This window comes from Rhea pennata, chromosome 9 (genome assembly GCF_028389875.1).
Source record: "Rhea pennata isolate bPtePen1 chromosome 9, bPtePen1.pri, whole genome shotgun sequence".
NCBI lineage: Eukaryota > Metazoa > Chordata > Aves > Rheiformes > Rheidae > Rhea > Rhea pennata.
The window spans coordinates 29,791,119-29,814,898 of record NC_084671.1 but is presented as its reverse complement, the minus strand read 5'-3'; the positions used below and the strand labels follow the sequence as shown (position 1 = coordinate 29,814,898).

Genomic DNA, 23,780 nt, shown 5'->3' with positions numbered 1-23,780 from the left:
TTTAGTAATTTATTCCTTCTTTTTTTCTATGGGCTTACAGTGCTACTTGTTTATCTCATTTATTACAGTGAAATTTTGCTTTCAGAGAGAGAGAAATACCCAGAATGGTCCATAGTCTTTAAATGTTTCTCAGCTACTCTGTAAAGATCACTTTTAATTGTTTATTCTGCTGATTTTATGAATTCTGTTATTTGTTCTATTTAGAAAAAGATGGTTTTCCTTCAGGAACACCAACGGTGAGTATGTTTACTCTCCTTTGTAACTAAGGAGAACAAAATTTCAGATCTTTTATTTGTTATATTAAATTAAGCAGATTAAAATAAAATGAGAACTTTTTGTGGAATAAAAACCTAAAAAGGAAGGTGGAACACAGCACATTTTACTAGAGTAATAGTATTTGAATCTCATAATAAAATGTAGTAGGGCACTTAAACTACTCAAACTATCCTTTTTTAATCATTAAGAATTATTGTATCTTCATATCAAAAATAATGCAATCTGTTAATGCTTTGTGAGGGATATATCTTGTTTATACTGTTTTTAACTTTGGTAAAATGTAGACGAATGCCAAAGGTTCAGAGCCATCAACAGCTGTAGCCGATGACGACGAGGATGATGATGAAGAAGCTCCTCCTCCAGTTATTGCTCCACGGCCAGATCACACAAAATCGGTGAGCAGCTCTTTTTCACAGAGCTGTAGGTGTTTTTCTACTCCTTTTTTCCTGTAAAGTGTTTTATTTGTGAAATGAGCTCTTGCATATCTTTCTGTTTTTAATTAAGTTTGCTTGCTAAGAAAATACCTGATTTCTGGATTTTAGTTGGATTGGAAATCCTGAAGTTAATGCTGGTATAGTTTATTGCCTTGTGCTAGATATCCAGATATATTTATCCTCTGACCCAAGATGTGAGGAGAACGTTTTTAAGTGCTAAAAATTATGGCTGATTTCTGTCTTTAGATAGTATAATGGCATAAGTGTAGGACAGTGCATTTGAGCATTTCATTTTTGTTTTCGGTTGCAGTGAGATACCTTCATCGAATATACTACCCAAACCCAAATTCAAATTTAATCTTAAGTGCTTATGAAATAGTTACCTAACTTTTAGTTTCATATTTTTTTTGTCCTGTGCACCCTACTCAGAGTCCTAGGGATCCTACTTACTACAGCTCATTCTTTGACCCATTGTAGATGTAAATATTGCTGCTTTGTTGTCCACTATGACCCTTGGTTTTGTTCCAGGGGCATAGAAGTGATTTGTGTATACTTGTCAAGTGATACTGCTTTTAGCATTGCCTACTCTGGGTATGTGAACATATACATACAGCGTGATGGCTGTACAGTTTGGTTTTACCAGGATAGCTATGTATGGTTGTAAAACTTAAGAGTTTCTTCAAATGTGGGGAGAGTGAACAGCTTAGTGGGAAATGAAATAAAGAAATCCCTAGAATTAGGGAAATGAGAAGTCTACAGATGCATGCTGCTTTTCATAGTGAAGCATGAATCTTTTTACCTTTAAATCTTAGCAGTAATTTGTCTTGCCGTTAAACAGTGATTTTCTGTTCTGTGAAATTTAGAGCTTGTAAAACTGAACTAAATACACAGATGAAAGGCTATGTAAGCCTTTCAAGTCAACTGATGTGTTGCAGAGAATAATCAGGAAGAAAATGCACAGAAAGTCTGTCTGGGGAAGATAGAGAGCCTGATTAAATGCACTCCTAGCATCCGCTCTGTACAGGAAGTGTCTTAGTTTTTCTTTTGAGGTCAGTAAGGTTGCCAGCATCTCTGCACTGGAATTCAATGCCTCTCAGGTCTAATTTCTGGCTCCAGGGTGTTAAGTAAAATGGTACATAATGGTCTTTTAAGAACTATGATTGTTTTGAACTGCAAGTCAGTGATTGTGAAGAGAATGCTCAAATAAATGGTCTCTCTTAACAACAGATTTACACGCGGTCTGTAATCGACCCCATCCCTGCACCAGCTGGTGACTCTTCTGTTGACAGTGCGACCAAATCAGGTGATAAACAGAAAAAGAAGACCAAAATGTCAGATGAAGAGATCATGGAAAAACTACGTAGGTATTCTTAGTTCATTTAAACAAAGGCTTTATGACTGAGTTCATTCTCATTTACTTTTTGACTTGAGAGGTTTTTATGCAATCACAATCAACCCTTCATTCTGAGTGATAATACCTGTGAGACAGCTGTCAGGCAATCATGGTTGACCGAAACATCCTCACAAAGTGGCTTGTGCATCTATATTGATGCTTCTAATAGTTTATTTAGCCAGCAGATAAGGAAGATATTATTACCCATCCTGATTTTTGTGCAAGGATTGTGTAAATACTGTGCCTGATTTGTGTCAGACAATAGCTGAGAGGATCTAAATGTTTTGTTAATTTGCATCCTTAACAACCCTGTTGGGTAAAGAATATTGTAGAACAGTTTTTTGGATTGAAGTTCTGTTACGATAACGTGATCTACATATATAACATTCATAATAACACAAAATATCTTGGTTTCTACTGTTGCTAATTCCATGATGTTCCTGGAAATAAACTTTCACCATATTAATGTTCTTGTGCTTAGTAAGTCAGGAACTGACTGATTTCTGAAACAGGCTGACCTAATGGATTTGTCATGATCTAATACTGGGTTCTGTTATCCAGAAGGCTATCATTAAATTCAAATGTTTGTGGGAAATAGCAAGAGCTGTCTCATTAAGAGTAAGACCTGGCATAGCAGTTGACTGAAACTGGGCCATTTGCAACTGGAATGAAATCAGGAAGCTTCGGCTCCTAATGCATCAACCTTTTTACTGCTTGAGCTGACTCATACTCAGCTATCCTGGCCGAGGCAGGTCCTACTAAAGGAGAACAGTGGGAACGGCATGTATTTTTAACATGAGTTGACAGAAACAGTATGCTATGTTGTGATAGCAAAGAACGTTTCCTAAGGCAATGACTCTTCTAAGAATTTCTATGGAAGTGTTGTGCAAATGTTTTTCTTTTTTAGGTACTATTGTGAGCATAGGCGATCCCAAGAAAAAATACACCAGATATGAAAAAATTGGGCAGGGGTAAGTGTTCATCCCACCTATTGTTTACAGTGAATCAGTGTTAAAGGTGGTGTGCTGTTTCTTCTCTGATACTACTACATAGCTCCTACTTACTGAAGCAGGCAGAAAGATTTGCAGTACTAGACAATGATAAACAGATGTTGAAGGCTTGCGATGGTGGAAACTTTTGAATTGGGTCTTTTAATACAACAGCATAACACTAGAACTTTTTTCTGTCATATCTATGCCTCTTCTCTAGTCCTCTTTTAGTAAGATGTATTCATCTCTTCTGCAATCTACCTAATGAAGAGCTTGAGGGTACCTCAGAAGGCTTTGTGTGGTGGACTAACAATAATTTTAACTGTGTTACTATTCTAATATTCCTATGAATTCTTTTGGAAAAAAGTTCACTTAAGTATATTCAAGGGTAGCTTATTATTAGCTTATTATTATCTCAGCATAACTCCTGCTGTCTGTCCCTTTCCAAATATTTCCTTATGCATTTGTGAGAGGGCTTCCCCTGGGCAGAAAAGTAATACCTTCTACAGAAAAGCCTGTCCAGCTTACCTGATCTTAGGCAACAGCACAAGTTGTAGGGGCTTGGAATGCAGGAGGCACGATTTGTCTTAGAACAGAGTGGACTTGTGATTAGTTTGCTTTGTGTAAACTGACAGGCTTTTCTTTGATATTGCTTACTTTAAACAGCCTTCTTTTTGATAGAGCTCTTGCAACGTACAAAGCTGAAGCAATTTTGCATTTGTGATCTGTCTGTTTGCGTGCATGTGTGTGACAGATGTAACTGGCTGTAAGATTGTTCTTTATCTTCACAGGGCTTCAGGTACAGTTTTCACAGCTATTGATGTGGCAACAGGGCAGGAGGTAAGATCTCTGTGCTCATCAAAATGAAAATGTCTTTTCTGTATAAATGTTCCTCTGTAGGTGATCAGAGTGATCTGACTAAGTTTCGTTTTGTGGCTTCCATCACTGCTGTCACCTTGCAGACTAATGTTTGTCCTAGTCATTTGTAACACTGTGTGCCTTGTTTTGTAGTAATCAGATGGTGAAAGCTAAAAATAGGGTTTTGTCTTTACAGTGAGAAGCAGAGGGGCTGAGATGTTCCAGATACGGGTTTTGAAAACAGTTTATCCTTCAAGTATTGTAGGCAGTATTGTCCTGGATTTTCAGCAGTAAATCTGCATTTAGTCTTAACACAGTTAGTTTCTAGACCTTTTTCAGTAGTGGTGATTGAAATGCCTATCCATATGGAAATAGCTTGTCCTCAAATGATTCTTTGTTTTAATTAGAATGCCTTCTGCACATCCTATTTCTTGTTTTTACTACTTGGTGCATCCAAACCATCCAAACCAAAGATGATGACACCAATAAAATGCTGCATCCTTGCCATGCAGTAGTTGTCTCCGATTCCCCAAGATTAAAATCTTAGCAATTATTTAATTCTTTTTAATTTCAAATTTATTTTTCCTTTAAAAGTCCAAAGTTATTTATTCTTTAGGTCAATGATAAGTAACTGCCTCTTCATCAGTAACTGCATTTCCCGGTACTGTAGTACTGCAGTACTTTCTACACACTGCAGTACTACTTGTTCTCCTACTGACTGCAGAATAAATCTTGTGGCTCTTTTTCTTTCTTAGACCTTTCCTGCTTCCTGTTGGGCAGATGATCTTACAGTTGATTGCTTGCAGTCTCTGCCTTCATACGTTAAACTGATCCAGTACTCTGGCTTCCTCACGGCTTAATGTCTGAGGAAGAGGAGGAAGTTCTGATGACAGAATTGGGTTTGTTCAGTGGTAAGAAGAAAAGACCACAGTAGGATTTTATTGCCATCTTCAATCTTAATGGGACAGTATAGAGAAGATGAAGCTGGACTCTTCCTTGGAGCGCTGCAGGCAACAGACACAAATTGCAGTAAAGGAGACTTTGTTTAGATACTAGATTTTTTTTTTTCTTCCTCCTCACGGGGGCCCAGAGTGGTGGTGGAGTGTCCACCTATTAAGATCTCCATTCAAAATTCAGCTGGATAAGGCCCTCAGCAACTTGCTCTAAATTGCCCTACTTTGAGCAAGGGCATTAGACTAGATGACCTCCAGAGGTTCCTTTTGATCTTACCCTTTTTGTGATTCTGTATCACAAGTTCCGTTCTTTTAATGCCCATGGCAATGTGATAGTGAATATTTCTACAAGATTATTTCAGTTGTTGTGGTAATACTTTGATTTTGGACTCGTGAGTGGATTATACAGTAAAAAGCCTGAATGCCTCCTGAAAATGTTACTACTAACAGAACCGACTTGGGACAATTATTTGTTTTGAAGTCTGGAAAACTTATCCTGGCTAACTTATTTCTTGGGCTAGGTGGTTCTTTATTTTTTGCTTCTCCCTCTGGGATAGTTTATTGGCTTTTAATTGCTCTGTGAGTTATCTCCTGGTTTCCCTTTCCCCTCAAAACATTGTCTCATGACAACATTTTTCCTGACTGTCACTCCAGATAGTTGATGTTTTGTCTTTACGTAGTTTAACTACACTAGTACCTGCTTACAACTTGTTGACAGCAATGTGGCTGTGAAGGCTGCTATTACTGTTGATCCAGCTATTGATTCAGTTGTCTCTTATCTTAAGTTCTCTCAGACTTGGGCTAATTTTGTCACTTGTACCGTGACAAACATTTTATTCCTTATCTTGCCACTTTTTTGAGCATTCACACTTGCCTGTTACATAGTTTCTTATTCTTCAAAACTTCCTCTGTTGAATTGCTCTTTCAAGCTTTTCTGTTCGTGCTGATTTTTGCAACTGCTTCGGCCTTCCTGCATTCCTCATACCTGAACGCTAATCTTGTCAGAAGAAGATACACAGAAATAAATTTCCTTGTTTTGTCTGGGAAGGCATATGCCATCATTCTTCGTTGCTACAAGATGCTGCTCTGCTTTAGACTAGCTGATATGAAATCAACTGGATGAGTATCTGTTTATCTTCTAAATATTTTCTTTGCTGTCTGTTCTGGCCTTTGCTATTGGTTGTCAGTCCTCTCAGATATGAGAGGAGGATGCTGGCTGTGGGTGTGGGTTGTATGCTAATAGTTACATGCTAATGAATAAATACCCTATAAGCTGCAGGTTGTTTCTGTGCCAAGCTGCCTTAATGCTGTCACAGAATCTCTTAACTCTTCTCACCTTTTACTGTATTAAGAATGATTGAAAGTTTTTGATACTCAAGTTTGAATTATTAATGTTCCATTTGGCCCTCCTCAGGTTGCTATCAAACAGATAAACCTGCAGAAACAGCCCAAGAAGGAGTTGATTATTAATGAGATCTTGGTAATGAAGGAGCTAAAGAACCCCAACATAGTCAACTTCTTGGACAGGTAAATGCGAACAGCTGGTTGATCCCTTAATTCCCAGGGATTTCAAGAGGTTTTTAACTTGATATTCCTCTATAGACCTAGAGTTTCTTTACCTCAGGGTCTTATAAGACCAGTATTTGGATTGAGAGGAGCATTAAAAAAAAGTGAAGTCTGTTACAGGGAATGGTCATGTTGATTTGGTAAGAGGCCTTCTTCTGTCATCAGTGCAGTGCTGCATGTGGTTGAGGAGCAGTGGTGGAAAAAAGCGCAGCTGGAAATGCTATGTCCTCCATGAGATGCAGGATGTTACCTGGACCGTTTAGGTCAAGAAGCATAGGGCTTTTATTGTCAGCATCTACATTTTAAGCTATCTACCTACTTACCTATTTTATTTACTATTTATCATGAAGTGTTTGTAAATCATTTTCTTGAACAGTTATCACAGTGCTCTTATCTGCCATTTTTCAGTTCTGTATCTCTCTTGATGGCAAGTGGGCATACTTTTCTTTTTTTCGTTTGTAGTTACCTTGTAGGAGATGAACTGTTTGTGGTGATGGAATATCTAGCTGGAGGCTCACTAACAGATGTGGTCACAGAAACATGTATGGATGAAGCACAAATTGCTGCTGTTTGCAGAGAGGTGAGTACTGTATTTGGTGTGCAGAGAAATGAAGGCATACTCTATTCCTCCGAGTTCTTTGGTACATTTATGTTATCACTAATTGCAACAACTGCTATTGAAGACATTCACTTGGGAAGAATTAATGATACTGAGAGCACAAATCAATATTAAAATTGGAGATAAACTCATTTTGTTATTTTCTGTGTATAACTCAGGAAACTGGGCACCCCTTCCTACCCCCTTTTCCAAATAGTAGTGGTGGAACTGTGTTTGCTTAGAAACTGTAAAAGTAGATCTGATGAGACAGGCATACTTTAAGAAACATGTACTAACGTAGCAGTGAGCTTGATAGACTGTCACTTTCTCATTTTAGTGGCTGTTTTCATGATTCACAGTATGTGAAAGGTATAGTTCTGTGAAGGTTAATCTTTTTGGATTTTTCAGAAAAATAATACTCCAGAAGATTGTAGCTGGAATAATTTTAGGATTCAGTATGTATCCTTCTAAAAGAAGTTAAAAATAACTTATGCTGCAGCTTATCAATTGTTTCTGCCCTGAGTCAGGGCCAGCATCTAACTCAGACTTGATTTATTATAGGAATGGGAGAAGAAATTGTATTACCTAGTGTGCAGGAGAAACTTAGGCTTTTAAAAAGCCAGATGGCTACATCAGCATGACATCTGCTTTTGGTGACTCACCTAAAGGGAGGGGATGAAAAGTAAAATGGTATATGAACATGTATGAACAGGTAATGGTTTCCTGAGAAACAGGAGCTGGAAGTAGAGAATTGAAAGTAACTATTTACAGTAACAATAGTTAAATTTTTCCTTCAAGAAAGTTAATATTGAACTAATTGTACTACATCAAAATTCTGCTGCCCAGAATGTCAGATATTCTTTCTTATGTAAATCAGTGCCACTTTGCTAAAGTAAATAGAGGCAAAAACACTCAGAGAGGATTACGTCCATGCCAAGTTGAAACGATAAATATTTTGTTTATATGAATTAAAAAAGACTTATAAATGGTGTTCTTGCTTTTTCTCAAATATCAAAACTAAATTTCATCATATTTTTAGGCCAAAACTTAGTATGAAAGGTTTTAATCTATAAAGAATGCAAAAATGATATTAGAGACTTTCATAATGCAGATGTTTTACAGCCTTCATTGTAGTAAAGTTGCCTGTGTGTCGAGGATGAAGCATTCCTGTTAGTGAGACTTGAGGCTAAAAGGTGCTCGCTTAATCCCGTATAGTTCCCCCATAGCATGAATCTGGAAATTACATGTACCAAAATAAATGAAATCTGTGAGTGATTTTGGGGAATATCTTAGATGATGACTAGGGGATGAGGATTTAAATTTATTAGTTCTATAAGATGAGAGAGAAACTTCATAGTTAAGTGATCTTTGATCTCCATGAGTTCTGGCAAATACTGTTTAGGACAAGAGCTTCCTCTGCTGGTTATACCTGCATAATACCTGCTATATTTTTACACTCAACCCTGCTTAACAGTGTAAGTGCTTTGAATTTGTGTTCACATGTGTAACTTGTGCTTGCATATGCTTAATTTTTTTCCCCATCCAGTGCTTGCAAGCGCTTGAGTTCCTGCATGCCAACCAGGTCATCCACAGAGACATTAAGAGTGACAATGTGCTGTTAGGAATGGATGGATCAGTTAAACTCAGTGAGTACCAGACAAATGTTTCAATGTTCTTTTTTCCCTTCCTAATAAATTTCACATTAGAGAGCATGAGCTGATAAAAGGGTAGTTCGCAGGGATATTTGAGGTGCCTTTTTACTGGATGTCAGCAACAGAAATTCGTTCCATCTTATAAAATCTGTAACTTGCGAATAGCAGGTATTGAAATTCTGAGGACTTCAAAACTCTAAGGCAGTGAGCATGTTAAACCGGCAGGATGTTGAAGCAAACATGTTACCACATGAATGCATTGGTAAATATGAAATAATTGGTAACATAAAGTGAAGAAAAGGTGTAAATGGCTGCAAGAGAAAAGTGCTGCTAGCTCTAGTGGTTTTATGGTCTTTTCAGGTTGTCATGATTAGCTTTTTGTTTTGCCTTTTTCACTTAGAAGGTAACTAAGAAGAAATTATGCAAAATTAACCATTTATGTTGCAGTCTAGTTTTATGCTGCACCTGTACAGGGGTCTCCATTGCTTGAACTGAAAGTGTAATCCACTTTCATTAATAAAATCATGAAATGACAAAAGAAACTGCTTGCTTTTCAGGTAATTGTCATGCATGCTATAACTTGTGTACAGTAAGTCAGTTTCTGGTGTGTGTAAACATGTGGCACCTGAAGGAGGAAGAGGCTTTTAACATTTGAAAAATGGGAAACCATATGCAGAAGATGTCAGGATTGTTCAGAGAGAGGTGTGTTGTCCGTTGTCTTGGCACCCAGGAATGCACAAAGCATAAAGCTACCAAAGAATGAAGGGATGATGTTTTTACAGCTGGGTAAGAATTTGGAATGCTATAAAAAAGCATCTCTCAGCAGTATTCCTTACTATGGATGGCTTTTAGTCTCATGTCAGGCATGCGGTGCAGTGTGAAGAAGGGTTATAAGCAATCTGACTTGTTTAACCGCATTGTTGGGTGCACTGCTTGCTCGCATAGTTGTTGTTGTGTGTGTTTTGTTTGTTTTCCAGGGTGGTGGGTATTCAAACACAAACTGAATGGGTTCAGAAGCTGAAGATAAGTGAAGAGTTACAGGAGAGAATGTAGCTGGGAAAAATTAGCTGTGGAAGGCTCAAAAGATACAAGAGCTGACAATATAAAGAAAAGGACAGGGCTGTGGTAACAGGCATTGAGGCAGGCAGCCTGTGTGAAGAAGCGTTGGCCCTAAGAGATTGAAGGAGAAGGTAGAGATGGAAGAAAATAGGAGTTAGCTATTAAAATGTGCTATATGAAGGAGGAATATCAGTCTTGAGACTTGCCCTTCATTTACTGTGTGGTTATAAACCTGCCAGTTGTTTGGGGTGGCGGGATATAGGTTACACTTTCTTCAAGCTCTTCTTCCTTTTCCCTGGAGGAGACTGACTTCAGGGAAACTCCATGGGAGGATACTGATCTGCCTGTCACATGAGCACTTTTTGGGGGTGACTTTCCAGCATTTGGAGGGATGACATGATTAACACCTTTTGAAAGAAGGAAGCATCTAGCTGAGGCTGTAAAGGCACATTTCCTGGCCAGATAAAGGATCCTGGGAAAACTTCCCTCACCACTAATTTTTCCACATTCACTGCTGGTGAAACTGGGATCTGCTTGTAGATGAAGGGATGGACTTGCTATAAGTTTTTTGCTTGCCTTTTCTTTCCCTGCTGGTGGTGTGGTGCTGAAGGTGCTGTTTGTACATCATGAGATTGCTGTTACTTCTCTGTGTTTGTTGAAATAGACTCTTCTTTGAATTTAATATGATGCCTTCTAAAGGACCCAAGTGAAAGAGATGCTGGTTAGTTACATAGGGGCTAGCAGCTGCAATAGGTTTGCTTTTCTCAAGGTAGCATTTTGACATTTGGGGTGGGAGTAGTTGTTTGTTAAACCATCCTCTTGGTGCAACTTAGCATTTTCTCAACTGTGACACTTTTGTCAGCACTGCTTGGCATAACACTTTCAAAATCAATTTGAAATTTTAAATTCTCTCTCTTTCTCTCTCTCTCTCAAACTTAGTGTCAATGATAAGGTAAAATCTGGTTCCTGCCTTAACTGTGTTCTTATTGATGCTTTACATGCCTGGGAAGTGGGAGTGCTGCAGCTGGATAAAGTAACATGATGGAACATGCATTGCTGCTGCACCTGAAGGCTATAGGAATAGGTGACTTTTCTTGTTTTCTTGAGTGTGGTTGTTCTCTTCAGTACTTATCTTGTGGAGAGGTTTGTTTGTCCAGGTTCCTTCTGCTGAATAGGGTAATATTTTACTTATCTAAAGTCTTATATTCCAAATCTGTCAGCTGTAGTACCTATATTTGATTTCCAAATTACTGTGAAATATTGAACTCAATAGCTGCAGAAATAAAATCTGTTTAGTAGGGCAGAAACCATGGTTGGTAGACTCGTATTTTCTAATTTAGGCAGTAAAACATACCACACACAGAGCTCCTCTGGATTTTACTTGATTATTTACTGGTTGGTACCAGTCTGATGGAAGGATTGGGGAAAGCATCATCCTTCTACAGGAGAATGCTTACGTCCTTATTCTAGGGGACAAAAAGCCTTATCTTCATTCCATGGAAGTCTGCCTTACTTAAACATCTTCAAGTTTTATATCCATCTTCTGTGTCAAATCTTGTAATATGGAGAATGTAGTTTAAAACAAACAAAAACCAACTACCTCTCCACCCCCCTGCCCTAAACCATTCAAGAGTGGAGGAATAGAATATATTTGTAGTAATAGGGAAGTCTTCTAGGAACCACACTTACCTAGGATGCACTGAATTAACTTTTAATTCTGTTATCCTACAGCCGACTTTGGTTTCTGTGCTCAGATCACCCCAGAGCAGAGCAAACGCAGTACTATGGTTGGGACTCCTTACTGGATGGCTCCTGAAGTGGTCACACGGAAAGCATATGGCCCAAAAGTGGATATTTGGTCTCTGGGAATCATGGCTATTGAAATGGTGGAAGGAGAACCCCCATACCTCAATGAAAACCCTTTGCGGGTAAGAACTCTAGACTTGGCTAGAACTATTTGTGAGTGTTTAACAGGTAAAGTTATAAGTGGATTCATGTGGTTTTTCTTTGATAGCCTCTGTGTTTAGGGAAAAAAAAAAAAAAAAAAAAGCTTCAGCAGTGCAAGATGATCCCCCTGAAAAGGATGACAGTTGTCTTGAATTTGCAGTCTGCGCTGCCCTGAATTTTTGAGATACTCTATTTGAAAGACGTAAGGCATACTAATGGTACCTTCTTTTAACTAAAACATTAGACTTTGAGAATTTGTCTGTCTTTAGTATACTTCCTTAATTCAAGGAAAGTAAATTCATTGGGTTATGAAAAATGCTTGTTGACATGTCAGAGATTGAGGTTTTGAACATCTGCAGTCATTTTGCTACTAGCAAGAACAGATTACAGCTGCTTAAAATTGTGTAGTGGCATTCTTGCAATTACTCATCTAATCAGGGAGAGGAGCAGAAGACTACAAACCTCCTCCTAATCTAGGTATTGCTTCCAAGCAATTAATTCTGACATCTCTTAAACATTTGGCCTGGTTATACAATATTCCTTATTTTACAGGCTTTATATTTGATAGCGACTAATGGCACACCAGAGCTGCAAAACCCTGAGAAACTATCCCCAATATTCCGGGATTTCTTAAACAGATGTTTGGAGATGGATGTAGAAAAAAGAGGATCAGCCAAAGAATTATTGCAGGTAAGAGTCAACTTCTAATTAATTCCAGAGAAACAGAGGTCACTAGTGAAGTAAAGCTGTGGTAGATGTCACTGTAGACTGACACCTCTTCTGTTTTGTGTTTTCTCCTGAGGACTCTCTAGTAGAGAGTGGTTGGAGGGAACCATAGGCAAAGTTTGTAATGTGTACTCTGAAGCCTTCCAAGCGGTAACCTGTGTCTTTATATAACTGCTAAATTATCCAACAGTTTTTCAACTTACTGTAATACAATCATTGAAATGAGCAGAACAGGAATAAAGGAAGATATTTGAGCAGGGAACCTCTTTGTAATGAGTTATTGGAGAAAGGCCTGTTTCAGGAAGAGGAGGGATGCATATAAGGCCACAGCTGCTATGAACCATTGCATTCTCTGGATCTGTCCCCTCTTCAGGAGCTGCATATTGGTTGTGTTTTGTAGTGCTTCTCATATTTCAGGATGAAAATTGCTGTGTAGATAATGTGGCTTATACTTTTTTCTTTTCTTTTTTTTTTTTTTTTTAAATTGTCTTTTACTAATTTACTGTGTTTCTTTCTTCTTGGCAGCATCCCTTCTTGAAACTGGCCAAACCTCTTTCTAGCTTGACGCCACTGATCCTAGCAGCCAAAGAAGCAATGAAGAGTAACCGCTAACATTGTTGCCATGGCCTTCATCTTTTTGTGATGTTTTTGTTTTGTTTGTTTTTTTTACAAATCTTTATAATATATGAAATTGTTACACTTGTGGTGGGAGGGAAGAGAAGGGGTGGGATTGGGGAAAAAGAAGTCTGCAAAAGGGAAGAAACTCTTATCCAGAAGACACCCAAAATAAATTGTGGTGACACTAGTGAACCCTTTCTGCGGTCCAGAAGGAATTGAGGACTGAATTACTGGTCTTTTTTTTTTTTTTTTTTTTTCCCCATTTTTTTTCAATTCCTCCCCCCCCCCCCCCGGACAGCCAAGGAAAGCCACTTACTGTGCCCACAGTTTTAAGGGTTTTTGATGACTTTGCTGTAACAGCTCCCATTCATCGTACCCTTCTGGATACTTTCAATACTTGAATGACAGATTCAAGCTTTCAGAGAGCAGCACTGATTTTACCTGCTGATCTCTCTCTTTCACTCTCCTCTTCTTCCGCTCTGCCTATTGACTTTTAAATTGCTCTAGTAAGCCCCTGTATGACTAGGTTAACAGCAAATATAACAAAGTGTGAAGGTACATCTTGCCTCTCCTTCCTTTTACGGATTAACTGTGACTGTACTCTAGAATTAACGGTTTGGCTACTTAAGAAATCATATGTTGAAATGTTTCTTTTAAGAAAAAAATTGAGAAAGGGGGAAGAGAAGTATTCACTGTTTCTTACATGCCTGTGTTCTGTGGACTTCTAATCAAAGGTGTGACCTCTTAGTAAAAACTTCATGATTGGTCAAGTCTTTAGATGCCAGGTTATGGATATGTGGAGAGGGGTCAGATACTTCATTTATGATCAAATGATCAGTTAAAGTCAGGGCAAGAAAAAAATTCCAGCTGTCTTCCTGTCTGCTCTTTTTTCATGTTAGACTTGCCAGCCAGAAACTTAAGGGATATTTTGCTTTGTGTGGTGGCAGTTCAAAGACACATATCTGTACTCTGACTTGGGCTTTGAGAGTTATGCTGGTGCCTTTGATTTTTTTATTTTACATTTCCCTTCTTTGTATCAAGTACATTTTTGTATATATTGTAATTTTTCCCAAGCAAATAATGCATCAACCTATGGAGTTGTCAGAATTTAAATATGTGCTCCATTTGTACTAATGAAATCAAAAGAACAAATAATGAGATCTGAGGACACTGAAGATGCAAGACTTTTAAAATATAGTTCAAACAGAAGATTACAAACACCTGGAAATGCCAAAGTGCTGTTCTGTGAAGACCAAGGTTGAGAGTGGAGAACAGTGCTGCCAGATGTTAATGGGGTGTATTTGACTGGCTAGTTTGAGGCTGAAGAGACTTGATATGTTACACTGGTCCTTTCTAACTAAAGACATTTTACCAGCTAGAATTGCTGAAGTCATACTCAATGCAAGAAAAACTGCCTCCCTCTAGGGGCAGTGAACAACTTAAGTGGTTGAGTACTTGGGGTATTAACAGAAGCAATTGTAGAAGAATCTGTGGCCCCTGGCTTCTTCTAGTGCTGCAGTCCATGCATTTCAACCTCCAGAACAGTTTAATGAAGACCCAACTCTTAACTACAGTGTGCCAAATGATTCTGTGAAAGAACAGCCATTAATTTAGTGGGAATCTATTTTTTATTGCACTCCTGGTGGGCAAATCCTTGGATGGGTATGGTTATGGCTGGGTATGGACAGAGGACCCCAAATTAAAATTTTCATGTACTTTTACAAACATTGCTGTGAGAAGATAAAGTTATTATTTTAGGTAATTCCAGTATTCATATAGAGATAGAAATAACACTGTTTTGGGGGACTGGTAGCCAAGATATGACAAAACTAAATTCCAGCTGCAAGTGGCTGGGCATAACAGCTGAGCCTGTTTGTGAGGAAGGAGAAGCGAGGCAAGGGTCTCAGTTTCTGCTGCTGCTCACTAGGTGCTAGGAAGTTGCTTTGTACCAACAAGATGCCTTATTTTGTAAGGAACCACAGTATCATGGTTCAATTTGTATTCTGGTAAGCTCTTCTGTGGAAGGTACCAAGTAAATTGCTAACTGTACCATTAAAAGAATAAATATCCTTATAGCTGTAAGCATGAGAATGTTCCTGATCTTTAGATTCGAGGAAGGGTCACCTTTCCAGGGATATAATTCTAGATACGCTTCCCAGGCAAAATGCCTTAAGTACACTGTCAACACTGTAATGGCAATGGTTGGAATGCATCTGGCTTTCTGAAGAAAACAAAGTAGCAGGGAGGCTTGGCTAAGATTAAAAAAACCTTTCTGATTGATGGTTCCCTCTTTGTCCGTTGCTGGCAATGGACTCTTTGAAAATCCTTCTGCCAGAGTTAAACTGGGAGCTTCCCCCCGCCACTCCCCTCTTTTTGAATGGCACGATCTAGGCAGTGAGATGAATATAACTCGTGCTGAAATTTTTAAATAGAAAAACATGAAATCGTAAGTAATTTTAAATTATTAGTTCACTTCTGTTGATAAATGAGAATGTTTTTAATCTTGTGTTGCAACATTTGTCTGCTAGGAGATGATTAGGAGTCTACTTAGGATGTGATTTCTGAACTTGAAGTCATTTTAGCAAATAAAACTTAGCCTATTGGAGAAGTTACCAAAACATATCTCAGTGCTTGCTATACGATTGGGAATAATATTTAGCACTGCACTTGGAAAGTACATCTCTCCTCTTCCCCACCCAGCAGCTTTACTGCTGTACAATTAGGTTTCTTAACACCTGTTGCCAGAAATTAGGGTCAGAGATGGAGCTAGATAGTAACTGAGTTAGCAGAGGAAGAAAGTATGGAGGAAGATGCTGTATTGTGTTTTTGTGCATTAGTAGGTTGAGCATCACTTTTCCAGCGATGTCAGCTGTGTGCATGCACAAAACCTCAAAATGCAGGCTATTATTTTTCCCTGAAGGGGAGAAAAATAGCATTCATAAAACTTGCTGCAATGTTGCTCAGCTCTGCTGTGTAGCTAGGGCAAATGAATAGAGAGTAGCTAGAGATTGGGTAGCTGCTGAAAAGGAGAGGATTGTTTCTGAAAGTGCTAGGAGTCCCAGAGGTCTTGCTTTCCTGCTAAGGTGCCAGCATAAGGTCCTGAATCAGATTGTAATCAAATATCCATGCCAGTAATATAGCTGAAGTGTTATGTGGAATGGCATGATTAGTTGTATATAGGGTGCTGGGCATCTTATGGCTTACATCTGTGATTCCTGTTTTTTTTTCTTATGGTAGAATAAACCGGGCTTCCCAGCAGAAGTAAGCATGGCATTGGGAATGTGCACTTTGATCTGCCTGGATGTTAGCAAGATGAGTTGGGGGATGTGTTCCCGTGCCCCCCCCCCCCCCCAAACACAAACACCAAATGCAGAGAAGTGCAAAAGCTGTCTTTAGACCAGGTCTGAGAAATTAGGTTGCTTTGTCAGAGAGGATGGTGGGTGGACTGGGAAGGAAGCAAGAAGATTGTTAAAGGTCTCCACAGCTGGAATTGAATAAATGTTTCTGGTCTGTTTTCCCTATGTTCCTCACATTATCAATGGAAATGGAAGCAGGTGCAAGCTTTTTATTTTTTTAATCTGTCTTCAGATTTTAATGTTGCCTTTTGTGTAATTTAATCCCATTATGTTATTTAATTGTTACTGCAATATTAACTACTGTATTTGTTGACTTTGTTTAACTGTTCTTTCAGGGCTAGAAATAAAGTTTTTAAAAATGTTTCATTTTTCCCCTCTCCATCCCCTTCATGAGTTTATATCTCTTAGAGTAGCTGAAAAGAGGAGATGTTTAGATGATTTTAATGAGACCAGCAGAATGTATTTGTAATTAAGCTTCTTACAACCGTTTAATTATGATGGATATAATTTTATGCTATGCTAGCCTATCCTTTTTCTCCTTAAGTTTTATTACTCCTCAGTGTCTATACCAAGCTCATAGGATACCTGCAAGCTTTCCTTGCTGGCACGTGTTGCTAGCAGTCAGTCCACTGACTGAGGAGAGCCAGATTTGTAACAACCTGTTTACCCATTCTGGACCAGATATGTCTTGCTCTCTTTACTTATGGAAAAAAGCAGCAACCTCTCAAAAAACAAGCTAGTTCAGCAGCATTGCATCTTCCACTTCCAGATGCCATAAATAGTGTTTTGTTAGCGACTGGGTTCAGAACTGATGGGCCAGTAAATTGGGATCAGGCTCTGGCAATGTGATATTCCAGTAACTGTTCCAAGAGAGTTTTATGAACATCACCCAATATCCTGCTGGTAACTATTACAGTGTAATATTTAAATGATCATGGGGAATGAGCTGTCCTGTCATCTGTTTGGAAGACTTGACTACTGCTTCTGCACCATCCCTTCTGATCAGCATTTGACTGGTAGAGCTGGACTGAGAAAGCTGGGTGTGGACAACTAACCAAGGTTTTGGGATGAGATTGGTAGTGCATGTTGGTAGGCTTGGGGACTTTCTTATGTGTTTCATCTAAATGTTACCACAAAAATACTGTTGTGCGTCAGCATTGCAGTCTAGCTAAAGAAAAGGAATTACAAATTTACTTTGGGATTAAGATTGGTTCAGTTGAAATACAGATAAAGTCCTGTCTTGATTGTGAAAATCAAGATATCATACTGTGCACTTCCCATGTGATGACATTGGTAAATCTTTATCCCCTTACTTATATACTATACAAGATTTGCTCATACCACTGACAAAGGGAAATGAAGGAACAGCTCATCTTCTGCAGCATTTTCAACCAGATGTGAAAATGTTGTTTTGCACAAAGCACCATCTCTTCAGATTTGTTACCTTGTTGGTGTATCTTTGTGTTTATATATAGTTGACCCTTTGTGCATTTAAACTGATGTTCTCTAACACTGCTTTTAAGTCATGTTTGCATTTAATCTATTGGGGGAGAAGTCAACAAGAAGAAGGAGAAATTGCTTAGGTTGAATGCAGTTTGTGCAAGTGGAAAATTTCTAGTTCTTGCTTGATAAACTACTACATTACATCTGAACTTAAGTCTTGTGTGAACTGGCTTTTTACTTGCATAGATCTAGTCTGAACTAATAACAAGAACAGCTACATCTTTTTGATCAGTTTATTCAAGATTTCAAAAAATGATAAATGAAGTTAAAGCAGAACAGTATTGCTGTAAAGTTGAAGGAAGTGACTTTTCACTTTCATGGCTGTGCTTTCTTTGCAGTGGCTTTACCACAAAACTGGTCGTGATTATCTGAGTTATACCAGCAGTGATGCGTGAACACTGAAAGGGTCTTCATTTCTAATTAAATTTTTACAGTGGTGCATGAAGACAAGTGTTGGGTTTCAAGTGTAATTATACAGCTCATAGACAGTCACAGCAGAAGTTTACACATGACAGCGTGCAGTGATTTATGCAGGTACTTTTTTTTCCCCCTATTCTTACAACTTTCGCTTTACTAAATATTTCATCACTTGAATTTCTGTGAAGATTGCTCTTAGTAAAAGGAGTCATTCTGGTCAGGTCTGACAATGTCCTCCTGTCCTCACTTGTGTGAAAAAGGTAGATGAAACTTCACTAAGCTCAACTCTGTTCTTGATAGTTGCTGTCCAGATGTGTGGACGAAGCAGATTTTTCCAAGAGCGTTCTTTCCCCTACTTTGAACTCCAACCTAATAAAGGATTTTGTGAGGAAAAATAGCAAGTGAAAACAGTAAATATCTGACTAATTTTACTATAGCTTGGTTACCAGGAAAGAAAATTGCAATCTGTTGTGAGGGAGGAAGGTAGCAGAGATGCAGCTTTTCTTGATATCTTTTCTTTAGCATTGCAGTGATGGTATTGCTTTTCCCCTTTCATGTCTGTCAGCCAGTGTCTGAAGGGAGAGTATCTTCTGGCACGTTACATTTACCTTTGACCTGGTTATTGAGACAACCTGTGGGCAGTGATGGTATTTTTGATGGCATTTTCCCACTAGGGAGTTGACAGTGATTGTTCGTTCTCTTTAGGACACTAAAAAGCCACAAGACTTCTGCTTCCTCAGAAATGTCTCTGGCACTATGCAATGATTTGGAGAAGATGCATTGAATCAGTAGAAAGGAGTATGGAATTGGCAGGAATAGTAGGCACAGTATGTTTCAGTGCATAAATACAAGCTGTTGGTGTTTTCTGAAGGGTTTAGGAGTAAAGAATCTGGCTCAGGATAACTCCAGATCAAAGGAGAAGCAGCTTATATGACTCAGGGCAGCCCTTATCTCCTGTATAATTAATTTCCACTATGCACGAGGGATTGGCCATCCCTATGTCTATGGCTCCATATGAGCTGTGCTATGCAGGATCCTGTGGCATCAAGGACTTCAGGTATTTGAAAACTAATATTTCAAAATCAGACACTAGTCAAGTGATCTCTGTGTTGGCAACGTATGTGTCTTTCAGAACAAATTCCAGTGCTTTGTAGGAACAAAATTTTTTTGAGCGTATTCTCCATTGTCAAGTATCCAAATCTCTTGGTTTGGGTAACAGTGTTTTGTGCTGACTGATGCTTCTGCTAATAACATCTTCTGTGCTGGGGTAGAAGGAGAGCAAAACCTTTGCATTGCTCTCTGCACCCTTTATGGGATGCTTGGAGGTGGTGGCAGGGATAAGATGTTCTTTTTCCGTGTTGGGTATGGCAGTTTTCTAAATGTCAGCTGGGCATTCCTAGGGACGGACTGTCCAAGAAACATACATTTTTGTTAATTTTTCCTCCTAGAGTATGTTTGTGCTCAGGATTTGGGTCTCTGCACAAAGACAAGTGAATCGTGGCTGTATTTGAGCCCTTTATGTCTTGTTGCCTATAGATAGTTGTTGAGACATTTGTGTATGAGGAAACATGACTGCGGGTTTCTGATATCTCATCACAATGCCTGATCACAAGTGGAGCTGCTGTTGGATTTTGGAGAATAATTTTCCTACCCAGTAAAAATCTCCTTAATTACAGCTGAATTAAGTTTACATTGAGGTTATTTATTACTTATTTGAGTGTGAAAATAGCATGGTAGGGGGAGCTAGTGTGTTACGGTTTGGGTATTGCTACCCTTGAATGTTTTCTGAGAGTGTTTGTTGTTTAACTGTCTGTGGAAATGCCTGTACTATTTGCCACTTGTTCATATCACCACCGTATGGTTAAAATAAGCAAGTAAAATAATGCCTGTACTATTTGCCACTTGTTCATATCACCACCGTATGGTTAAAATAAGCAAGTAAAATATCTGGCTTTGATGCTGTTGTAGTTATTGACAGCCCTATGAGCAAATTCGTTTTGGAATGGAAAATGATGTCCTGGCCAGGTTTTCTTTATTTATTTATTTATTTATTTTGGAAAACTATTTTGAAAAAGCCTCAGAAGAAAGCAACTTCTGTTCATCTCAGATGCTTCTTTTTGTCCAACAGTGTCTCAGGAAAATAGAGAATCTAGTAATGACTTCATGTGTGCTGTGATTTTGTAGTGGTGCCAGATAATCCGATCCATTACTCTTATTCAAGTCTTTAGCAAAAGCCAGCACAAATTTAATGGAAGTAAACCAACTGCTTGCATATCTTGGTCATTGTCATTATTTGATCAGGTAATTGTATTCATAAACAACTGTTTCCAGCTTCTCTCTCAAGCTTGGCTTCGGTGTCTTACAATTGCGGGATGAGCCGTGGGCATAATTGCAGGCTGTGTACAGGCAACAGTTTTTAAAGACCTCTGAACAGTTACTTCCTAAGCCACAACATGGTTTTACTTTTAAAATGCTTGAAAAGAAATGGAGTGAAATAGGTTTCCATGGGAAGGAACAGATGTTGGATTCTTACCTTTTCAGTTTTCAGCATGTATATCATGAAATGGTTCTCTATGTCATAGCTGTGATTTTTGGAGGCAGAGGAAGAGAGTTTACTGGCTTTTTAGACGTTAGCATGCAGTAGTCTATCTTTGTGTGTATTTTTCATGTGGCAGTAATTGGAGATGTTTTGGTTTAAGGAGAGCGCATTAAAACATGTTTCTGTGGATCTGTACAAACCTTCCTCTGTGACTGTACACTGGAAATTTAAGCCATTTTAGTAGAGCTGAGTGTTTTGAGTAAGTGCTGTTCTGTGTATAGTGTGGATCTTTAATAAGCGAAGAGACATGAACTAAAATGGGGAGCCTGAGCCCTCTAAGCTGAGATGCCCGTCCCTTTGATGGCTTCTTTGCAACAGGATGCTTGGGAGTTCCTGCGTTGAGCTCCTGTCCTTAGTGCTTGCCTCACTCCTTTCATTGTTACTGGGGTAAGGAGATGGAGTAGGGCGTTGCTTGCTGCAAACTGGCACACGTGCACTGGGAGGTAAAGAACTATTGCACGTTTCACATAGAGGTTGAGCTGTTCTCCAGGTGGGAATATAGATGGACTTGTTGGAAAGCTCTTGTCAGGCCTATTGAACTTTCCGTCTGTTGCAACGAAGACTCAAATGCTGATGGGAAGGGTTGAGACATGGCTGGGGATAAGTATTTTGGCCATTCCTCTAAGTTGACAATTTCCTGTGTCCAGTGACAGTTTGCAGGGACATGGTCATCGGGCTAGTCTTGCTGGGCCTTTTTAAGATTCTGTTTGTAAAGATGAGTGTTCTGGATAAACACCATTTTGGGCTGGGGTAGGAGGGTCAGAAAAACTATATTTTTTTTTGGGGGGGTGGACTTTTCTGTGGTAATGAGCAGCTTAATCTAACTGGTACTTTACTACCACCGATGCTGAGTTTTCACTGAGCCAAAATACTAATTTTTATGAATCCTTTAAAGTATGTTAAGTGTGATTGCCTTTTATTAGGGTGAGGTCTTTTGTTCAATTGAGACCAAAGGTGCGCGCTTTTACTGTATTCTAGAGCAAGAAATAGGTTACCATGTGTAAAATTGTGATATATTTTGGGGCAGGCAAAGCAAGAAAGGACAGTTTTGATGAGAACTGCAGTCTTGGCAGCTGAGGTATTCAGAGTGTGATCTCTCTCCTTGCTCTGCTTGTAAAGATTTGCAAAGCAAGTATTGTGGGCAGCTTCCACAAGGGAGCAGGTACCTTACTAGAAGCACTGTCGAGTGGGCACTTTGTGACAGAAGTGACTAGCAGGAGTGAGACCGAAATGAGAGAAAGCACTGCTATTGCTAGTAGTGTTGGAAGGAGGAGACATTTGAAGCTTTGTATGACCGCTGCAAAAAACCTCCAAAATGCCCTGATGTGCCTTTACCAAATGTCTTGTTTTCTGTCTGCTGCAGTAAGGCTTGTGAGGGAGAAAGGCCAAGCAGCTGCAGTATGTTTAAAAAGCATTGCTTACTTCTTTGGGGATCTCTGTTGCCACACTAACAAAGCAGCTGTTGTGAACTGCATTAAGTGTCTAATCCTTGGCTCAAGTTTGATTCAAACCTGTGTCTTCTGGAGATTTCTTTACTTAAAACAAAAAACAACAACAGCAAAAAAAAGAACTACTAGAGGGAAAATAAAATTGAATAAATAAAAGCTGTTGGATTCTGGTTCCTTGTCTGTGTTAAGCTATTGATTGCACAGTGAAAGGAGTCTGGCTACCTGCTATTGCTTCCTGTGCCATGGTAGGAGAACAGGCTTTGCTGTGTATACCCAACAGAGTATACCCTATGCTGCTCTTGTTCTTTCCTTCACTTACTGTCCTATTTCTATCCACAAATCATGTGGTCAGTGGGAGTCTCTGTGTCACCCATAACCCCTAACAACAGCTGGAGCAGAGAACTCAATCTCTGGAGTCATGCATGGAGCAACTGTGCATTTTGCCACCTACGATTGCTTGTCAAATCCATCTTGGGTTCAAAGATCTACGCCCTATGTGTTAAAGATGGTTTGGGTTCCAAAAATTAGGTGGTAATGGAACCATGACTTTTTTCCTCATATTCTTTTACAATGAAGTTTCCTTATGTTTATGGTAGGGACAGCCATTCTGTAGCTGCCTGTTGAGTTGGGAAAGTGTCTTGGGTCCTGTCACTGGTATGTATGTTAGTGTTATCAACAGGAAATGTTGAAGTGTCTAACTTTTTTGGCTCCTTATTGTCATTATAATGCCCCCTGCAGCAAATGGCAAATGCAATTCATGCTGACGACAAACAAGGTGAATTCTTACTTCAAACAAGGTAAATCTATTGCTCTCTTAAAAAAGGAGAAGGAAAGCTGTGTAGTAAGGTTTTAATTGCCATTCTCATAAAAATACTGAGTTAAGTAATAGGTGAGTACCTGGAAGATGACAGAAAAATACTGTCAGCATAGATTTGTCACCATCAAGGATTCATTGTCAAGGATGTTTTGAGTGGGGCCTCAGAAAGCCTGTGCAGAGTTGTATCACAGTTATTTGTTAACAGGCTGGATTACAGTACATAGAGCATGTGTTAAGTAGGTGTCACCTATATGGAGAGAGCTGCATGTTGGAAAAAGAGACTAAGAGGATTTGAAGTGAACTTGACAAAGCCAAGAAGTGGTTTGAAAGAAGCTGAATGCAGTTGAAATGGAAGGGGATGAGCTAGCCAGCTGATGGATGCAAGTTGGGTTGCAAGTTGCACAGTGAATGTTACAGCAGGATATATGGATGAGAGGAACATCTGCCAGTTCTTCTGGCCCTCAGCATGATGAAGTCCTGCTGGAGTGCCACTTCTAGTGTGGAGTGTTTCAGGACAGATGCTAGTAATTGAGAAGGTCAGTTGTTTTTGATCACAGATCTATTGGGATAG

The 23,780-nt window shown here is 39.0% G+C and overlaps 1 protein-coding gene across 1 annotated transcript in view; it reads left to right on the top strand.

The window, feature by feature from the left end:
• PAK2 (p21 (RAC1) activated kinase 2) overlaps window positions 1-15,151 on the top strand; it is a 47,396-nt gene extending 32,245 nt beyond the window's left edge. Inside the window, exons 5-15 of the mRNA XM_062582417.1 lie at window positions 205-236; window positions 561-671; window positions 1,938-2,070; window positions 3,011-3,074; window positions 3,884-3,932; window positions 6,318-6,430; window positions 6,932-7,049; window positions 8,614-8,713; window positions 11,510-11,706; window positions 12,278-12,415; window positions 12,977-15,151. Of these exons, the coding sequence (XP_062438401.1) occupies window positions 205-236; window positions 561-671; window positions 1,938-2,070; window positions 3,011-3,074; window positions 3,884-3,932; window positions 6,318-6,430; window positions 6,932-7,049; window positions 8,614-8,713; window positions 11,510-11,706; window positions 12,278-12,415; window positions 12,977-13,063 (1,142 nt within the window). The 3' untranslated portion in view covers window positions 13,064-15,151. The remainder of the gene's footprint in view (window positions 1-204; window positions 237-560; window positions 672-1,937; window positions 2,071-3,010; window positions 3,075-3,883; window positions 3,933-6,317; window positions 6,431-6,931; window positions 7,050-8,613; window positions 8,714-11,509; window positions 11,707-12,277; window positions 12,416-12,976) is intronic.
• Window positions 15,152-23,780: the final 8,629 nt, after the last annotated feature.